The 21,070-nt window shown below is 46.4% G+C and overlaps 1 protein-coding gene across 1 annotated transcript; it reads left to right on the top strand.

Annotated features, from left to right (window-relative positions):
* Positions 1-18,344: 18,344 nt before the first annotated feature.
* On the top strand, positions 18,345-20,597 carry UBQLNL (ubiquilin like). Its single transcript, XM_006080917.3, has one exon. The coding sequence runs from the start codon at positions 18,600-18,602 to the stop codon at positions 20,199-20,201; it is 1,602 nt and encodes a 533-aa protein (XP_006080979.3). The 5' UTR covers positions 18,345-18,599; the 3' UTR covers positions 20,202-20,597.
* Positions 20,598-21,070: the final 473 nt, after the last annotated feature.

Here is a 21,070-nt window from a genome sequence, read left to right as displayed (position 1 = left end):
AATGCGTTGCCATTTCTCCTTAATTAAATCACCCTACTGGGTGATTTACTCCTGTTACTGTTATCTTCACCACCACTTCTTTGGGAAGATACACCAACCACCACAGCACAAAGGAAAAAAATCAAGATCAGAAGATCTAAGAAACTTCTTCAAGGATACTTAACAGTGGAATTTTATTCAAGCCAGGTCTGCCTGATTCAAAAGCCCAGCCTCTTTCCACTCAGCTGGTATGTCTCTTTTTAGGGGTAAGGCAGAAACAATGCTAAATCAAAATGACTGTCCTTGTCCATTTCTAGATGACAACTAGGCTTGTCTTTTTTGTAGAGCATAGCTCATCTCCATCTGAGTTTGCTGCTGCCCGTCCAATGGGTTTTCAGAGACCTCTCTGCTCAGTCTCTACCTTTGCCCAGGTTCTGAATGTGTGGGGCGTATAAACCTGGGGACCAGGAAAGTCAGCGGAGATGATTACAAATCTCTGCTAATTCCTCATTAACACCTCACAGCTGTGACTAGCAGGTTCTTAATCCCTGTAGGGGCTCAGGGTCCATGGCCTTCTGAGGGGCACAGAGAAGAAATTCATAAATCCTTCTTATCCCCACCTGTTCCTGTTCCCTCCCAGGCTGACCATAGGTGCCGGGAGCTGGCATATTGCATACTGAGTGCATATTGCATATTGAGTGCAGCACTTTCCACAGCATCATCTTTCAGGATCTGGAATAGCTCAACTGGAATTCTATCACTGCCGGGAGCCAGAGTGAGGAACTCCACCCATGACAAAGGTCATGAGGAAGGAGGCTCGGCATACGCAAAGGTGGGATCGAGCCTCAGGAGTCCCCCTGGAAATTCTCGAGCATCTACCCCCAAAACCAGAGTCTGCCTACTTTCTGCTTTGTGCTTTCACCTACACCTTTGACTTTACTGGGGGCCGTCCCCTACTACCTCTCTCTGAAAAAAGAGTTAGCTTACAGCTCCAGTTAACAATTCCTGGGTGTGACAGTGTTTCAACCTACAAACTGCTTTGGAAGTCCTCTAGCCTGCCTGAATAGGTTTTTCCACATGTGATTGTTCAGAGCCTCCCAACTGTGAGAGGCAGGAGATGTTCTAAACTGTCTAAACACAAATTCCTTTGAGTAGTTAAAAGATTGATTAGAAATTGTATTGGTGAAGGGTTTTTTACTTGTTGGGCCAATGTTTGCTGCTAAGTCTCCATACCCCTTACCTACTGTGTCCTTGGCAGTGTATTGATTGATATAATGGGTGTATAGAAATGTAAGTAGTAGCCTCAATGTTTGTAACCTTGGACCCTTGAGTTAATTCTTTTCTTGATTGAGCCCACCTCACCTTTGCCCTATAGGAATGCAGCTTGGTCCAATGCTTTTTTGGAGACTGGCGCCTGACTTTGGAATAATCACCTTTAGAGAAAAATAAGTTTCTTAAAATGTTAACCGGCCTCCTGGCCAGAAGATGAAGTAAATCACCTAAACTTTTGCATATGATAAGTTTGAAAGCCTGGCTTCGATTAGGATCAGGAACTGCTGTCCTTGCATGACTCCACCCCTTCCCCCATTATCCTCTATGCACAACTTAAGGTATAAAAACTACTTTGGAAAATAAAGTGCGGGCCTTGTTCACCGAAACTTGGTCTCCCCATGTCGCTGTCTCTCTCACTCTGGCTGAGTCTCCATCTGGAGCGCGGAACCCGCCATGCTTGCTAATTATGCCTGGGCTTCTAAGATCTGACCGGGGAGGCCTCAGTGTCTCCTCTCCTTCGGGAGAATGGAAGGACGCCTGCGGCCTACGTAAGTGGTGCAAACTTCTTGTCTTGAAGTTTTACTGGTCTCCCGCATAAACCAAGCTACTCAGCCTCTTTTCTCCACTGAATTTTCCTACTGAGCTATCCTCATCCTATTACTCTTTATATCTTTGATAAAATATTTAAATAAATAGGTCGCCTATGCCGTCTCTCCTTCGAATACCCTGGATCAGCTGGGGCTGGACCCCGGCACATAGGAGCATCTTTGGAATCTCCTAGGTTCCGGATGTGCTGACTGCTAAATTGATAAGCTGGAACAGCAGGGACTGAAGAAGTGTTGGGTAGAGGGAGGCTGAGTGCCTGTTCCTCATCTTTAACCTCTCTTTCACAACAAAGAATTAAGAGAGAGTCCTGTTCCATCAATAGCATGAATTCATCAGCCAAGATCAGTCACATCCTAGAAAGAGTTTGGGGGCTCTTGAAAAGGTGTCTTTATCCCCTAAGGCAATGGCAACCCACTCCAGTACTCCTGCCTGGAAAATTCCATGGACTGAGGAGCCTGGTAGGCTACAGTCCATGGGGTCACAAAGAGTCGGACACGACTGAGCGACTTCACTTTCACTTTCAAGCCCAATACTGAAAAGTCCCACTAAACTGCCCATCCTGGAGGAGATGCTTCTGGAAGCCCCTCAGTTTTGGTGGAAATGAGGTGTTCAGACTTTTTCTCAGAGAATAACTTTGGGATGCACAGGAGAGTACCGTGCAGCAGAAGGCCAGTGTGGATGTCAAGTTTGAGAACTAGGACTAAGGCACCACCACTCCCTTTCTCCTGCTCACCATTCCTGAGCCAGAATAAAGTGAAAATGTGGAGGTGAGGGACCAGGAATTGGATTAGAAGACAATGCTGTCATATTCCTCATTTTATTTAGAAATGGTCTTGTATTCAACCTCCTTTGCTTGGGTCTGCTATTGGCAAAGGATTTTTTTTTTTTCCTTTGGTCTAATCAGATCAAATCTGAATCTTTCAGTCTCCTTTTAGCTGCCCCCCACCCCCCTACTGCCTTTTTTTCTAGACTTAAGACCATTTTACTTTCAAATAGCCTTCGTTCAGTCCCTGCTCACCTTATTTTTTTAAGATTTGATAAAGGACTTTTTGTCAGATTGTGAAATTAAGAACTAAGAATGCAGTAGAAAGGACCATGGAAGAAAGGATTCCAAGAGTTACAAGAGGGTTAAGGATAAAAATATCAGTAGTGCTTAACAAATGCTGGGCATTTAGTGTGTTTCAGCTACGACTGTACCTTATGTTATTGCTTTATATATGTTAATTATTATCCCTCATTTAGAAACAAAGAAACTGAAGCACAGAGAAGTTGAGTATTTTGTTTAAAGTCATAAAGCTTTTGTGTGGTAGTACAAGGATTGGAGACTGGGTAATCTGGCCTCAGGGTAATGAATCACTGTGCTCAAGTGGGAATAAAGAGAAGCAAGGAAAATGTGTTTTCCTCTCACTCTTATCTCCTCATAAATCAGGAAGGGGCTTACAAACTGTTTAAAGGAAGTTTCAGAGTGATTAATCAATTCACTCCCAAATCATATAAGAAACCTGAGACTCGATACATGTTGTTTGAATTCATTTTTCTTGAACTCTTTTGCACTCTGCTTTCTTTTTTTCTTAATGCTTCCTGTGACACTTTATATGTTTTTTGATGTTCTACCCTTTGCTGGAGGGAACCTTTGCTGTTATAACTTGGCGATGAGGAGGAGGACTTGGCAGAAAAAGTAGAGCAGGCAGATGGAGGATAAGAAGGGTGCAGCTGTGCCTGCAGAGAACCCAACACAGAGCAGAGGCTGAGGCTAGTGGATGGGAGTAGGGGGAGTCCCCCACTTCCTCTTCTTCCCCTTCACTTAGCCCATGAAAAGATATTAAAAAGGTAGAAGTGTGGGCTGTAGACGTAGAGGGAATGGTGTCTTTGGGATTTTTTTCCAAGAGGAAGTGGGCTAGTAGGGCCCGCAGATCCTAAGTATAGGACTTTCTTATAGGGCCCCCATCTGGGAATGGATTGTGCTTGCTCTGTGGTTTTGTGAGAGATGTTCTTAGGCCCTGAGGGAGTTGACATCCTCCTTCCCTTGTCAAGGCTGAGAATGCCCTGTGGGTCCTGGCAGAAGTTTTCCAGGATCTAAAGGAGCCGCCATATCAGTTCAGTTCAGTTCAATTCAGCTTGGAGTTTCAGCTTCAATGTCAGTCCTTCCAGTGAACATTCAGGACTGATTTCCTTTAGGATGGACTGCTTGGATCTCCTTGCAGTCCAAGGGACTCTCAAGAGTCTTCTTCAACACCACAATTCAAAAGCATCAATTCTTCGGTGCTCAGCTTTCTTTATAGTCCAACTCTCACATCCATACATGACTACTAGAAAAAACAGAGCTTTGACTAGATAGACCTTTGTTGGCAAAGTAATGTCTCTGCTTTTTAATATGCTATCTAGGTTGGTCATAACTCATCTTCCGAGGAGGAAGCGTCTTTTAATTTCATGGCTGCAGTCACCATCTGCACGGATTTTGGAGCCCGTCAAAATAAAGTATGTCACTGTTTCCATTGTTTCCCATCTATTTGCCATGAAGTAATGGGACTGCCCCATGGTAAGAAGTAAAATGAGTCCTCGTGACTTGGCAAAGCCTCATCTTCCGGGAGAAATCTCTGGTTTATACACAGCCAAGAGTTCCATGTGGGAAAGTCTAGCCTGGTTTCTCACCTGCCTCTAATCTGTAGGAGTCAGTGTGGGGATGTGAGAGAATGTCCAAGAGGCATATTGCAGAGAAAGCTAGAGCAAACACACATGGTGTGGAGCTTGACAGCTTTGCCCAGGGTTAAACCTTATTCTCTGCTAACCTGACTGAAACTCCTCAGTCCCAGGACCAGGTTAAGATACCAGTCACTATGTCTCATAAAATTGGGTGTGAGAGGGTATAAATTGGCCTCAGTCAGAACATGGAAAACCCAAGCTTGGCTCCTTCTTCCAGATTGTTCTTTACCCACTTAAACCCAAGTAAGTAAAATCCTCCTCCCTCCACTATTTTAACATGACTACTAGTTGCCATGTGGCATCTGATCCCAGTCCCTTCCCCTACAGCCCAACCTTGATGCTCTGCCATGTCCTCAGTGAGATCAGAACTTCCTCAGACTGAGTTTCTGTACAACAAGAGGATGTCCCCCTGGACAAGGGACAGAAGAAAGAAGAACCACAAAGCAGAATCAGGGGATGGATATCTTCCCTAGTCAAAGAAGAAATTAAGTTCCATGAGCCAGGTATATAGTTATGGTACATCAGAGCTGGGAGTGGAGGGAGGGAGGCCACAGGCCTTGGGCAGTTGGGAAAAAGTACTGGACAGACTGGGAGGACTGTGACATTGGGAGAATGAGTCTGAGCTAATTAAGTGTCCGCTGGAAAAGGATTTAGGAAGATGAGCTTTATCTAAGCACTTGTCACTGAATGGAGTTGAAAATGGCCATTCTATATTTCCTTCCATCTGATTGATATCTCCCCCAGGGTGGAGGGAGCATGGATGCTTAATCTCTTTAACATCTGTTAATATTAAAGGGATTAAGGTTAGATAACAGGAATGACTTTTTCTGGGATAGGTGATCAGGAAAAGCATATTCCAACATCTCTGTGAGCCCGGGCTGATGAAGAGACATTTGATCCAGAGAAGACTGTTGGAAGAACATCATCTTTAGTCAGATGAGTTTTGATTCAAATTCCAGTTCCTTTATGTACCAGATGTATGACTTGGAGTAAGTTTTTTAGCTTCTCAGAAACTGATTCCTTAATCCATCACACAGAGGGGAACATTGACAAACTCACAGACAATTAGGGAATTTGTAGGTTCAGTTCAGTTCAGTCGCTCAGTCGTGTCTGACTCTTTGTGACCCCATGAATCACAGCACCCAGGCCTCCCTGTCCATCACCAACTCCCAGAGTTCACCCAGACTCACGTCCATCGAATCAGTGATGCCATCCAGCCATCTCATCCTCTGTCGTGCCCTTTTCCTCCTGCCCCCAATCCCTCCCAGCATCAGAGTCTTTTCCAATGAGTCAACTCTTCGCATGAGCTGGCAATTAGTGTATGCCAAAGCCCTAGAACAGTGCCAGACACAAAAATAGCTCTCAGCAAATGCTGTAGCATCCTTAGTCCCCATCCTCACTTCCACCTGTCTAAAATCTCTGTATACTTGGTGATTACCTCAGAAAGATCTCTTTTGTTTCCTGCAGTGACAAAGCCAAGTGGAACCAGGAGATGGGGCTGGATCCTGCACTGCCTGTTCTCAACCAGACCTGGCTCAGCTTGGGGCCTGGGACCCTTGTCCTGCTGGGGGTACCTGGAATGGAGGCCTTGCATGCCTGGCTTTCTGTGCCTGTGTGCCTGCTGTACCTGGCAGCTCTGGTGGGCAATGCCCTTCTACTGGTTCTGGTGGCAGCTGATAAGGCACTTCAGAGACCCATGTACCAGTTACTGGGGCTTCTGGCAGCAGCTGACTTGGTTCTGGCTACATCCACAGTGTCCAAAGCTCTGGCTGTGCTGTGGGGCCTGTCAGGTGAGATCTCCTTCCAGTCCTGCCTAGCCCAGCTCTTTGTTGCCCACGTGGCCTTCATTACGGAGTCCTTGGTGCTGTTGGCCATGGCCATGGACCGCTACGTGGCCATATGCCAGCCTCTGCGCTATGGGGCACTGCTGACTCAGCGTGTGGTAGGCATCGTGGCTGTAGCCGCTGTGACCCGTGGGGCCTGTGTCATGGCGCCCCTGGTGGGCCTGCTCCAGAGAACTGCCTTACTGTGGGCAGCGGGCCCTGCCCCACACCTACTGTGAGCACATGGGCATGGCTCGATTGGCCTGTGGCGACACGTCCCCCAGTGTCTGGTATGGGCTGGCCACCGCGCTGCTCTCTCCAGTCCTGGACCTAGGGCTCATAGGTGCTTCCTACACCCTCATCCTCCGCACGGTCTGTCACCTGCCCTCCCACAGTGCCCGGCGCAAGGCCCTGGGCACCTGCGGGGCCCATGCCAGTGTCATCACCCTCTTCTACACACCCGTTCTCTTCTTCCTGGCTCACCGTTTCGGCCGCCACATGGTGCCCGGCCACGTCCACATGCCCCTGGCTAACCTCTACGTGGTGGTGCCCCCTGCCCTCAACCCCGTGGTCTACAGAGTGTGGACCCAGCAGATCGCTCAGAGGCTCAGGCGCTTGTTTTGGCTCTGCTGGGCAGGACCAGTGAGGGATGTGGGCCCTGAGAGGGCCTCCCCTAGGAACAAATGAGCACCCTGTTTTCTGCAGCATTTTCCCTCAGTTGGTCAAGCTGGCCTGTTCTAACCAAGGCATTGCCATCATCTGCCACTAGGTGGCCCTATGCTCACCCCAGCCCTCTTCCCATAAAGGGAGTGCGCGTGGTACTGAGTGCACATTGAACTGACCTCTTCCTGCCTGAGTCTACGATGCCAAGACTATTCCTCCTCTCTCTAACTCTGTATGATCTCCATAGATGCATAGCATACATTGGGCCTGGATTGTGGCAGACAGGGAGGCCCAGGACTCAGGCTGATCATCAGGGTCTTGTCTTTTTCTATCACTCTGTCCAGCCAGAACCAGAAAAATGAAAGAAAGTGGCTCTGAATAGGGCCTGTGTACACGGTGTGACACTGAGCAGGAAATCTGTGTTGGCTGAAGGGATGAAGACAGGGGAAGCTGGGGAAATGTCACAATAGGAATAAAATAGAGCTCAGCTCTGGAAACGGACACAGTTTCTGACCTGGGTGATTCATATCTAAATCTTGAGAGACATTGTCTCTGGGACCGGAAGGGAATGGACAATACTGTGGCTGTCTCCCTAAGGTGTTTCCCAACTTTACTCAGAGGCTTCTCCTGCTTTTCTATCTAGTACCACACATCAGCTTTAGTACTAAATATAGGGAGATGATCTATATTGTCCTGTTTCACACTCGATTTCTTCTTCCACTTTTCCTTGCTCCCCAAAGCTCTATTAACATCTTCCTAGACACTGATTCTGGATAGGTTTCCCACTCCATGCAACTTAGGGCTTTCAACTCATTCCTCTTTTATCTCCCTAACCTCTATGGTCCCTCTGGACCCCATGGTTATAGCAAGGCCCAGCCAGGGGAGTTGATGGGAGACGGATCCCTGGCCTTGGTCAGAGAGCCAGAGGATGATAATCTGTAAGTGAAATTTGAGGGTATGATCCCTCATTGAAGATTTCCCAACAGAGCCCTGAGCATGTCTTTCTGGAGTTATACATTCACCTAAGCTCTTGGATCCTTTCCTTAAAAGGGGAAGTAGTTCCTCCATAAGCTAAAGCAGTCTTCCCAGACATGCAGCTTGGCCCTCATCCAAGAGTGCATGGCTAAGTAAATGAAGTCAATAGGAAGACCATAATCTCCTCTGAAAATAACTCATCTCAAGGCCCCCACAAGATGTCTCAGGTTTGCCTTAATCTTTTTGTGTAGGAGGGCCCAGCAGGACTGGTCAGATCTCAGCTTGGAATGGATGAGAAAGACCATGTTTTTAGTGAGAAACTCACTCCCACCCCGTCTTTGAAGGCACTTATCTGGCTGTCACAGCCCTTTTTGTTCACACCGTACCCCCAGATCCTCCCCACACCCTCACTTACTCTCAATGTCTTCAGATTCCCAAACCTGGACCTCTCCTTCTGGGACTGTTTACTCTGACCAGAGATAGAGCCTAGGGACGTTCAAAGGTCTTACTCCACTTCTACAGCTAGTGCAAGAGACAGCCTGTCCCAGCCCTCCCGACCATGATGCTGTGGCTGCCACAGGTGTCCCCAGGACAGCCTCAGGTATAGGTGGAGGGGAGAAATGTCACTAGCAAGCAGAAACAGGGCTCTGTGCTTTGGGATTTCTTTCTCCGCTGCCCTCATCCTTTTCAAGAAGCTATAGGTTGTGGGAGAAAGTGAAGGTGGAGAGACCTAGGGACATATGGAAGGGGTATGAGATATCCTGCCTGCTCTGACTATCTTTTGGTTTGGGTGGGCATGGGGTGAGAGCAGGAAACAAGGAGGGAGGGGACAGAGAGAAGGATTCTGCTTTGTACTCCTGCCATTTTCTGAGGCCCTGTCTTTTGCAGAGGTCTGCCACCCCTTCCCTGAGCTCAGGATGCTGGACATAAAGGAGGCTTACTGGGGTATTGTAGGCTATGTGTAACCTCTGCTTCATTATCTGAAAAAGTCAAGCTACTGGGCTAGGGTTATAAGCTGAAGACATAGCCAGATTAACTACCAGGGCCATAGAAGCTTTTGGTGTGACTATCCAGAGAGCAGTGGCCACTCTGTTAATTTTTAAAGGTTCTGTAAGGAAGCTCCAGCTGGCAACACAGGCCTGACCAACAATTTGAGAAGGAGTCTTCCATCTAGTGCTGGTCCATCTAGCTTCAAAGTGGGACAGGAGAGATGAATATAGGTAATTACAATACGTCACATAAATGACTCCAGAGTCTTTTTTAAATTGGAGTATACTTGCTTTGCACTGCTGTGTTAGTTTCTGCTGTACAACAAAGTGAATCAGCTATATGTATACCTGTATATGCAACATCTTAGATGCCCCCCTCCCCATCCCACCCTCCTAGATCATCACAGAGCAGAGCTGAGCTCTTTGGGCTGTATAGCAGGTTCCCACTAGCTATCTATTTTACACATGGTAGTGTATTTACTCAATCCCAACCTCTTAATTCATCCCACCCTCCCCTTCCCCCATTGTCTCCACATGTCTATGTCTCTATTCTTGCCCTGGAAATAGGTTCATCTGTACCATTCTTCTAAATTCCATATATGTATGTGTCAATATATGATATTTGTTTTCCTCTTTCTGACTTACTTCATTCTGTATGACAGTCTCTAGGTCCATCATGTCTCTGCAAATGGCACAATTTTGTTCCTTTTTATGGCTGAGCAGTATTGATTGTATATATGCACCACACCTTCTTTATCCATTCATCTGTCAGTGGACATTTAGGGTGCTTCCATGTCCTGGCTATTGCAAATAGTGCTGCAGTGAACATTGGAGTAAATGTGTCTTTTGGCGTTATGGTTTTCTCAGGGTATATGCTCAGTAGTGAAACTGCTGGGTCATATGGTAGTTCAACAAAGATAGTCTTTACATACATTTATAATTCTTAAAATAAAAGTAATCATCCTCATTTACACACAAGGACACTGGAGCACAGAGAAACTAAGTGATTCACACAGTGTCATGGAGCCAGATGTTGAACCCAATCGAACTGGCTCTGGAGTCAATGGGTTTGGACTCTGAGTGACAATGTAAGTAAGATGATAGGCAAGGGAGAGAATACCTCTAGATATGCATCTCTCATCACTAGAAAATTCTCTCTCTCTATTCTGCTGAGGCAAGAGGGCTGCCTCCCACACTCACCATGTCTGCTACATCACACACCTCCCTTAACAGACCTCGGAGCTCTGCTCCTCAGGGCCTAGACCTGGGGGCACTTGTAGACTGGTCACCTACTAATCATGTGGTTTAGTAAAGCTGTTTTTTAGATTCTCAGCACCTCAGTTCATTCAGCTATAACATGTCAATTACAAGTCATACCTTGTCACTTTCTTATGAATTCTAAGTGTTGCACAGACTCTGGTGCGCCATGATGCTGTTAATATTCACTTTCCTTCTTTGACAATAGAGAACTCCTGCCGTCTTCAAGACAAAGTGAAGTTGTGGGAATGTACTAAAACTCTATAATGGGGTTGCTGAAGTCCTTACACTAGATAACTTTCGGTGAACAGTGTTGGATTCATGATCTTTGAAGAAGGTTTAGTTTTAGGACCAGGGACAAGACTTGGTCACTCAAGAGCTTTTGTGTAGCAGAGTTTTATTAAAGTATGAAAAGAGACAGAGAAACTTCTGAAATAGACATAGAAAGAGGGCCAGAGAGTGCCCCCCTTGCTAGTCTTAGCAAGGGAGCTATATACTTTTTAAATTGGTTATTACAATAAATCAAAAAAATGTCTCAAGGTTTTAAAGGTTTTACGAGACCCACTCCCACAATATACATTTTAAGATAATGGGATTAGAACTAACAATAGAAAGATCTTACCAGAGTCCCTGACACAACATATACTTTAAGATGACAGGATTATTCAGAAGGTTCTTAAGAAGAAGAAAAATGTCCTCAAGCAGGATACATTGTTGTCATATTATAATTCTTGGTACAGAGTTTGAGGGAAAACATATCCTTGAGCAAGATGAGTTGTTTGTTGTGCAATTATCAGCTCTGGACTTATTTGTCTCTTTTTCCTCCTTGAGAACTCCAGACCCCTATCTCTTCCTCGAGAGCCCCAGACCCCTTTCGCCACCTTGGAGACCCCGACTTCTTATCAACCTGTCTAGGAATTGACTCTCTCATCAGTTGAGTTGAGTTCAGTTCAGTTCAGTCGCTCAGTCGTGTCCGACTCTGCAACCCCATGAATCGTAGAACACCAGGCCTCCCTGTCCATCACCAGCTCCCGGAGTTCACCCAGACTCACATCCATCGAGTCAGTGATGCCATCCAGCCATCTCATCCTCTGTTGTCCCCTTCTCCTCCTGTCCCCAATCTCTCCCAGCATCAGAGTCTTTTCCAATGAGTCAACTCTTTGCATCAGGTGGCCAAAGTATTGGAGTTTCAGCTTTAGCATCATTCCTTCTAAAGAAATCCCAGGGCTGATCTCCTTCAGAATGGACTGGTTGGATCTCCTTGCAGTCCAAGGGACTCTCAAGAGTCTTCTCCAACACCACAGTTCAAAGCATCAATTCTTTGGTGCTCAGCCTTCTTCACAGTCCAACTCTCGCATCCATACATGACCACTGAAAAAACCATAGCCTTGACTAGACTCTCTCATACTCTGGCATACTGGTCCCCTAAAACTTTTCTTCAGATCAGTTTTCCACTCAACTACAGAGCATCAGGAAACAGTCTGCTTCCATTATGTGAAGATCCAGCCAGTACATGTAGTAGGGTGAGGGTGGCCCTACCAATAAGAGCTGGAAGGGAACTGCACTTTAATTCCAAGAAATCAAGGCAAGGATCTCTCAAACCCATGACAGAAGGATGCCTGGATAGTCAAGAGTAACTTCCTATGCAGAGAAAGGTCTCAGACACTTCAGAGCAGGGGCAGCCTTCTCTCCCACTTTTTTTATGTTTAACGTACTAGTGGCCATGTTTTACAATGGCTGGGTAGTATACCAGTCTGTGTGCATGAGGATGGCTTATGCCATGGTGTGGTTTACCTGCCGAACTATCTCACCCCCTGCAAGCAGCTGGAGCAGCTACAAAGTACAGCCCAGAAGCTTATGGGCATGTATGAGCAGGAGCTGTCCAAGGTGAGTGCTGGAGCCTCGAGTTGGGGCTGCCAAACTGTAACTTATACAAGCACACCCTCTCCTGGACCCAGCATGGGTATGACCCTGGATGACAGAGGAAGAGCTGAGGATGGATCCTGAGTACTGTTTTGGGATCCTCACTGGTCATATTTTATAGAAAGGCTTATGCAAGAAGTACTTTCTGGGTTAATGAATAAATTAATGGCTAGAATCCACTGGGAAATGGGAAGAGCATATAGAACAAGAGGAGGCTTGGAAATGGAAGGACCGGTACAAAGGAGAGGCTTCCCTGGTGACTCAGATGGTAAAGAATCTGCTTGTAATACAGGAGACCTGGGAGACAGGAAAGTTTGATCCGAAAAGTTAAAATAGGGGCAATATGTTGAGAGACTTGTGAGCCCTGCCAGTGAGCTTGGAATTGATGCTGTGAGGATGAGTGAATAAAAATATTGCATCAGCAATGTGATATGGGCAGTTGCTTTCTGTAATGGTTACTCATGGACCTTCTGGGACCTGCTGGAATAGGATCAGATTGCAAGCTACGAGTCAGTGCATTCCTGAGAGTGGGGCTACAACCAGATAAAAGAAGAGAGAATGTGGGTGGTGCAGGAGCAAGAGCTTTTTTTTTTTTTTCAGTGAAAAGAATATGAGTGTCCTCAGCTATGAGATGGAGATAGCACCTTGGGCTCACCTCGAGGGCTCTTATTGGAAGCAAATTAGGTGGCAGATATGAGGGTGTTTTGTAGACTGTGTGGCACCAGGAGGATGAGCCAGTTTTCATCCCCCCATGTCCAGGTCAGTGAGCATGCATTTGCCACTGAAGATCAGAGTAAGCAGGTCTTGGAGATGAACCACATCCTAGAATCCAGGAATCCTGCTGCCTTTGCTGCCTCCTGTGAGACTCCAGCTTTCACTCTGCTGTGCCTGGAGCTGGAGTGAGCTCTGGAGTTGGTGATCCTGCTTAAAGTCAGGGGAGAAGTGGGTGGGACTAAGGACCTCCTCTATCAACTGGAGAGCCAAGTATGTGGATGGATGAATAAATGTTTGTTGCCTCTACAGACTTCCATTTTATCTAATCTCAGGAATCTGACAATTTCCGAAATCTCTTCTTTCTGGAGCTGAGAAATAAGGGAAACTGAGTTCAGTTCCGAGTAACACTCTGTGACCCACATCCCTGGCTTTGCATTTCCATAGGTAGCTAATGCCAACCTCACACTCAGGCTTCTGGCTGACTCTGACCAGTGCAGCTTTCATGCTGTCCACTAAGACGTGGATGTCCTTGAGAACCAGCTATGGGAGTGTGAGAGTGAGAAGGAACAAGAAAAGACCTCCAGACACCTTGGTTCACCCCTGCACCCTAGTGAGGCCTCAGACTGAATTTCCCAAGGCCTCCTCTCCCCAAGGGCAGAGTTGGGGATGCAGGGTTCACTATGGTGTACTGAGGGGACTGAAAGGTGGGCAGTAAAGATCCTGATGGAGAATAAAGCTTTCATTTCCTTGTTGGTATGTCTCAAAGGGATGCAGACTAAGACAGATGCACTCTTGAACGTAAGCATACCCATACACAGACATATAAAAACACCCATAATCAAGAGTCGGACACAACTGAGTGACTAAGCACAGTATAGCAATCAGACATACACACTAACCTTTATTCTTGCAAATCATTTCTCTTATACACATATAAATGCATTCAAGTATATGGACACTCACTCAAATGCACACGTAGTTATTACACTTTCATAGTCTGATTCCGGTGTGGTATATGCTTCACTCCTAGCTCATACCTTACCTGAACTCTTCTCTAGGTTCCTGTGCCCACGGAGGCCTCCAGAAAGTCAGCAAACCCCTTGTGGTGGTGGTGTAGTCACTAAGTCATGTCTGACTCTTGTGACCCCCCTGGACCTTAACCTGCTAGGCTCCTCTGCCCATGGGATTCTCCAGGAAAGAATACTGGAGTGGATTGCCATTTCTTTCTCATGGGGATCTTCCCAACCCAGAAATTGAACCCAGGTCTCCTGCATTGCAGGCATATTCTTTACCAACCGAGCTATGAGGGAAATCTGTCAAACCCCTCGTGGTTCAGCTTAATTGGAGAGACTTCTTGTACAAGACAAGTGCCTGGGGCCAAGACTCGACACCCAGCCCAAACTCTTCCCTCTACTGGGTGGTCCCTCTGCCTGCAGATGCCAGGTGAGTCCAGAATAATTTCTCTTCTGCAACCAGGTTTATTCCAAAAGATCCCTACTGTACCCTAAATGCAGGTTTCTTTGTGGCCCCAGCTCAGCTTCCTCTATTTTAAGCATGTCCCTGGATAGTTGTAGCCAAGACCTGACAGGTCACCTCCTAAAGCTCCTTTCGTGGGTTAAGAATGGTGAAGACTGCCCCAAGCTTCCTTCCAGTGGGTTTACACTGTCTGGAATTTTGAATCCCATCATAATCCAAAGCAGTTGTATCCCCAGCCTGGTCTTATCTCAAGAACAAATTCTTCTATACCCTGCTGCTGCTGTCACTTCAGTCGTGTCCGACTCTGTGCGGCCCCATAGACGGCGGCCCACCAGGCTCCCCTGTCCCTGGGATTCTCCAGGCAAGAACACTGGAGTAGGTTGCCATTTCCTTCTCCAATGCATGAAAGTGAAAAGTGAAAGTGAAGTCACTCAGTCGTGTCTGACTCTTAGCAACCCCATGGACTGCAGCCTACCAGGCTCCTCTGCCCATGGGATTTTCCAGGCAAGAGTACTGGAGTGGGGTGCCATTGCCTTCTCTGTCTTCTATACCCAGGGCTCTTTAAACTTTCCTTACAGTGCTTTTACTATAATTAAATGAGATAATGCATGTACAGTGCCCACTGGACATCATTGCAGTTAATTTTAATATTATTACTGTTACCACATTCTTTTTTTTTTTTTTAAACAGCTATGTGTTGTTATAATATATTATAAGTAAAAGAAGAGAGATTACAAGTCAATTCTGGTTGACTCCCAAAGCCCCAACTGTTAGGACACTCACTTGGTCTTTTTATTTTTAGAATTTTACTTATTTATTTATTTGGTTGCATCGAGTCTTATTTGGGATCTTTCACTGTGGCGCTTGTGCTCAGAAGTTGTGGTGCACAGGCTTAGCTGCCTCAGGGCATGTGGAATCATAGTTCCCTGACCAGGGATCAAACCCATGTCCTCTGCATTTAAAAGCAGATTCTTAACTACTGGACCACTAGGGAAGTCCCAGGCTTCTCTCTCTCTCTTTTTTTTAAACTTTTTTTTAACCCTGACGATCTTGGTGTGAGGCTTGGCCTGGGTACTTTGACTACCATTGGCTATACAAATCCTATGAAGGTCTGGTACTGCTGCAGAACTATGAGGAGGGGAAAATGGGCTACAGTGATGGCGGTGGCAATACTTTACAAGAACTTCATGTACTTTAACTACTATGGCACAGCCGCCATGGCCAAGGTGGACCTTTCTTCTAACACCCTGGTGCTACAGTGTCTGCTGTCCAGTGCCACCTACAACAACTGCTTCTCCCACACTGGTGTGCCCTGGAAGGATTTATATTTTGCTAGTGTTCTTGCCTGGAGAATCCCAGGGACGGGGGAGCCTGGTGGGCTGCCATCTATGGGGTTACACAGAGTCGGACATGACTGAAGTGACTTAGTAGTAGTAGTAGTGATGATAAGGGGCTGTGGATGCCCTGTGCCACTCAGGTGGCCAAGGGTTACCTGGAGTGAGTCATTTCAATGCCCGCAGTCTACAGGTAGGGGAAAGCTGGAACACCAGCCAGTGCAAGCCAGCCGTGTCAGGGACCTGCATGGCCTGCAGGGTCCTCTTTGCCTTACGCCCACTGAGCATCGGCCAAGAGGAGAGTTTTTATGCTTTTGATACCACTGGGAGTGCCATCTCAGCATCATGCTGGATAAGATGCTGGAAACACCATAAGGCATTAATTACTAACCTTCTGATCACAGGTTCTATGTCTACAGTGATGGTTTCCTGATTATTTATGCTTTCTGGCTTCCTGGGACTGAAGCATAGGTTACCAAGACCACCATCCAAAAGGCCCTTTGGGGCTTGGGCACCTCCCAAAGCTGTCAAACTGAAAAAACCCTCCAGACCCTGAGACCTCAGGGCAGAGGGTTTATAGAAGTGTGACCTTTTCCTCACCCTCCAGGTGGACCATTCCTCAAAATGGCCATCAGCTCTAATGATTGGGATATATTGATTACATCTAATTAGTTTTTGACAATAAATATCTCAATCAGCACATTAAAGTTCTCTTTAATAGTGGTCTGGGGCTATCTGATTGAAGTTTCACTGGGAAATGAAACATTAGCTGGGCAATGTTACCCTCTCTTTACCAGAAATCTAGTGTAGGAGCTGGATTCATAGTTTTTAAAAGAAATCTCATATGTGTTTTGAAAACTGTGATTCCAGCTCTTCCAGTTGTAGGAGTCTGTTGAGCTAGGTTTAGAATTCTCTATGTCTGAGGCTGAGATCCTCTGGTTCCAGTGCTGAAGATACAAGGGAGTTGGTCATTAAAGTGAGATGTGCAAGTTTCTTATCTTATCCCCAACCTCCTATGCTGTACCTGGGGAGAAAAGAGGCAGTATCTTTGTGCGAAAATTAATGTTTCACTGTCCTGATCAATTTCACTTTGAATGCAGTTGAGAGATGGCCTTAGACCTGAATCCTGCTCTAGGAATTAAGCAATGGAAGGCTGAGACATGAACTCTGACATGGTCTGGGCTAAAGGTCCAGACCTTCTATATAAGGAATCATTTGATATGAGAGCAGAAAATCTGCTTGCTGACTGTCATTAGTTTCTTTGCTAAGACCATCTGCTTGTACTTATCTGATGTATGTATCTGATGATGATATGATGTACCTCCTGTATTTCCATCCATACCCAAATATCAATAAACGTAAAAATGTTTTGGTATGTCCTTTAACAGAAAATTCATCTGCTAGCCAAATAAAAAATAAAAGATATCAGCTTTTAGATGCCTAATCCTGCCCCATTAGGAATTTCATTGCTAAGTCAACTCTATGCTCACCTCCTGATTTACAGACGAATTTCCCCTTAATGCTTCAACACAAAAGTAGGCAACTCAGGACTGGGCTAGGACATTGAAAGAAATTATTTTAGAAGTTCTGCTGTAGCACAGTGTAGAAAAGACCAAGTGATAAGCAAATAAAAAATACTTAGCAAGGAAGGATTCATTCACCTTCAGTTTGTTATGCCTCTAGGGATATTTTCCCTGTTTAGCCCTACTTCTGCTTCTAGGATAGAGGAAATCTTTTCCCACTGCATGGGAACACTCTCAGTTAAGTCTAGAATCCCAGAATCTTGACCCAGAGAAAAACACAGCCTTCTCTTCCACTTAAGAAGCTTTTGTCTTGCTCCATTTTCCTTTCTATGTGCTAAGTCGCTTCAGTCATGTCCAACTCTTTGTGACTCCATGGACCATAGCCTGCCAGGCTCCTCTATCCATGAGATTCTCAAGGCAAGAATACTGAAGTGGGTTGCCATGCCCTCCTCCAGGGAATCTTCCCAATCCAGAAATCAAACTCGGATCTCTTACATCTCCTTCATTGGCAGGCAGGTTCTTTACCACTATTGCCATCTTTCCTTTCTAAGGCTTCACTTTTTCCAGATCCCTAAAAAAGGAGTAAACTCCTTCTTGTGGAAGAAATGTCTTTCTTACCTACAGGTATGTGGTTTTACCTATGATTTTAATAGACCCAGCTTTTCATCCACAAGCCTGATATCCCTACAAGGGACTCACACACAGCACCACAGAGAAACATATGGGATACTTAAGCAGTCTGTTGGAGAAGGAAATGGCAACCCACTCCAGTATTCTTGCCTGGAGAATTTTGTGGGCACAGGAGCCTGGTGGGCTACAGTCTATGGGGTTGCAAAGAGTCAGACATGACTGAGCAACCATGACTAAGCACTCTGTACTTTTAATAGCTGTATTCTGAGAACTTTGCCCTCTATTTCCTGTAAAAGTGTCTTATTTTCCTTTATTATGAAGACCCAGACTCCCCAAATATGTTTCCTTTCCCAACTAGTTCAGCCAGAGACTGTGAGGCTTGGGTTGACATCACAATATCCCTTTTCTCAAGAGCTGTGCTTTTGGTGGGTGGGGCCGGGGGAGGGGCAGCCCTGGCATGAGTCATCTCCACTTAGCCTACTTTATACTAAGAATGAATTAGTAGCCACAACAGGCCTCAGCTGGGCCGTATCTGGAGAACTGGGGTGGGGGTACAACATCGCAAAATACCTGGCCCCAGTCTGGTCACTCATCCCCTTTGGGGCAACAAGGAAACCAGCCTGTGGCCTGAGAACGCAACACCTGAAACAGAGGCCAGAGGAAGTATTTGCCCGCCCTCACCCCTCTGCCCCTGCTTCCACCTGCTCCCCATCTGCCCACCCACTAAGGTCCATGCCGCATGTCATTGCTCGAACACCCAGGATGGCCCAGTGTGGGCATCATTCAGGGCTGCCTGCAGAGAAGAAGATCTCTCCAGTTGTCACTAGGGTGATAGTGAAGACACCAGGCAAGCAGGAAGACTTTGTGATAGCCAATGATACCTCGGTGAGGCAGTTCAAGGAGAAGCTATCGGCTCACTTTAAATGTCAAATGGACCAACTAGTGCTTGTCTTCATGGGCCGCCTTCTCAAAGACCATGATGTACTGAGCCAGAGGGGCATCCTGGACGGTCACACCATCCACGTGGTCATCAAGTCCAAAAACAGCTCCAGATCCCTAGCCCATCCTTGCCACCAGGACAAAGACACAAAAGGAAACAGTAGTGGGGTATACCAATCTGTTGGTGTGGGTTACACACCAGTGGAGTCAGCTCTCTCAGAGGATGCGCCCAAGGTGCACACCCAGGACTTGAAAGTGGGTAGTCCAGAGTGCATAGCACAGATACTGGAGAATCCTAGCATCCAGCAACTCCTGTCCAACACAGACTTCATGAGACAGTTCATCTCAGAACACCTAGACACGCAGCAGTTGATGCAGCAGAACCCAGAGGTCTCACATATCCTTGACAATTCTGAGATCCTGTGGCAGACTCTGGAGCTGGCCAGGAACCTGGCAGTGATTCAAGAAATAATGCAGATCCAGCAACCTGCACAGAATCTTGAGAGTCCACGGAACCCACAGTCATATGTAGGCTTAGAGACTGTCCCAGGATGGCATAGTGCCTCAGGTCAGAGTTCTGCTGATTTCAATGATCAGATGCTCAACAGCACACAAGATCCATTTGGGGGCAACATTTTCACAGCTCTTCTGGGAGGACAAGTGCCAGAGCAAGTCCAGTTTTCACTCCCATCTCCACCACCATCCCAGGAACAACAGGAACATCTCCCACAGCCCCCTACAGCCCAAGTCATCTATGCTAATTCTCGAGGTGTATCTTCAATCACTTCAGTCAATTCTGCCCTCAACATGGCAAATCATACTTCCAGGGCCAGTACTTCTAACTCCACTAGTGGTCAAAGTCATGCTAGTGCAGTGGAGCAGCCAACTGGGATACCAGCCTTACCTAGCAGAGAGCTCAACCAGCTGCCCCAGGCAGAAGACAAAGATGCCACCATTTCTCTAGATAGCTCTAACCAGAAATTAGATGATCTCCAGCAATCAAATGAGCAGACCAGCTCCCAGATCACAGGAAACATGATGCAACTGCTTTTGAACAACCCTTCCCTGGCAGCCCAGATGATGTTGTTCATGAGTGTGCCCCAGCTGAGTGAACAGTGGAAGCAGCAACTGCCTGCATTTCTGCAGCAGACTCAGTTTTCCGATATGCTTATAGCTCTAGCCAACCCTAAAGCATCACAAGCAATACTGCAGATTGAGCAGAGTCTGCAGCTGTTGGCCACTGAGGCTCCTGTTCTTCTACCCTGGGTTGCTCCCTACCTATGGGGCCTGGGCTGGCTTCCTGCACCCAGCTGCAGCTACCCTGACACAGTGCCCTGGACCTGGGATGTGTCCAATATGGCTGAGCCTAAAGGACCTGAGTCCTGTCCCAAATAGGGAGCAGTCCTACAGAGGCTACAGTCCCTAGCTGGAGACCCCTCCCACCCTCTACAAGCCCCTGAGACTAGCTTCAGCAAGCAAATGCAATATCTCCAGGCCATGGGATTTGCAAACCATCATGCCAATCTCTGCAGGCCCTCATTGCGACCGAGGGAGACACCAGCGCTGCCATCCAGAAGCTCAGGAGATCCCAGGGATCCTAACCACTGGACATACCTATTTGCTTTGCTACCTGCCTGCCAACCCATTTGACTACCTCATCTGCCTTCATCTTTTCTGGTGCTTCTGGTTAGGAGAAGTCCTAGAATGGGAAAAACCAAACAGTGCTTTCTTTACTGAATAATAGACCATTGGCCATAGCTGAGAGATCTGTCAATAAAATGGCTACATCAACTTGACCCCATCTGAAGTTTGGCCATTTTTTTTTTTTTACGAAAAAGTCAACTGTCAATGTGTAATAACCCTACCTCATGTACCATACATGCATGAGCACACACACACACCACAACCACATGCATATATTAAAATAGAAAAGCATATTTGCACCCACAGAATTATATGTCAGACATCATGTCATGCTCACATATCCAAGAACATGCACATATAACCTCAAACACATATGCACACATGGCTAACAGCCCAAGATTCACATATATAAGCATATAAAGTCACCACACAGTACACATAATTATGTGTATAGACAGCTGCACACAAATGCTTAGAGACCCAAAATAGACCCACATGTAGGGAAGACAGTTATAACATACTCATACGAAAAGAGGGAAATACGTGTATGTGTGTTTAGTGGTGTCCAACTCTTTGCAACCTCATGAACTACAACTTGCCAGGCTCCTCTGTTCATGGAA

Source organism: Bubalus bubalis, chromosome 16, assembly GCF_019923935.1.
Source record: "Bubalus bubalis isolate 160015118507 breed Murrah chromosome 16, NDDB_SH_1, whole genome shotgun sequence".
NCBI lineage: Eukaryota > Metazoa > Chordata > Mammalia > Artiodactyla > Bovidae > Bubalus > Bubalus bubalis.
This window is presented reverse-complemented; position numbering and strand designations above follow the sequence as displayed.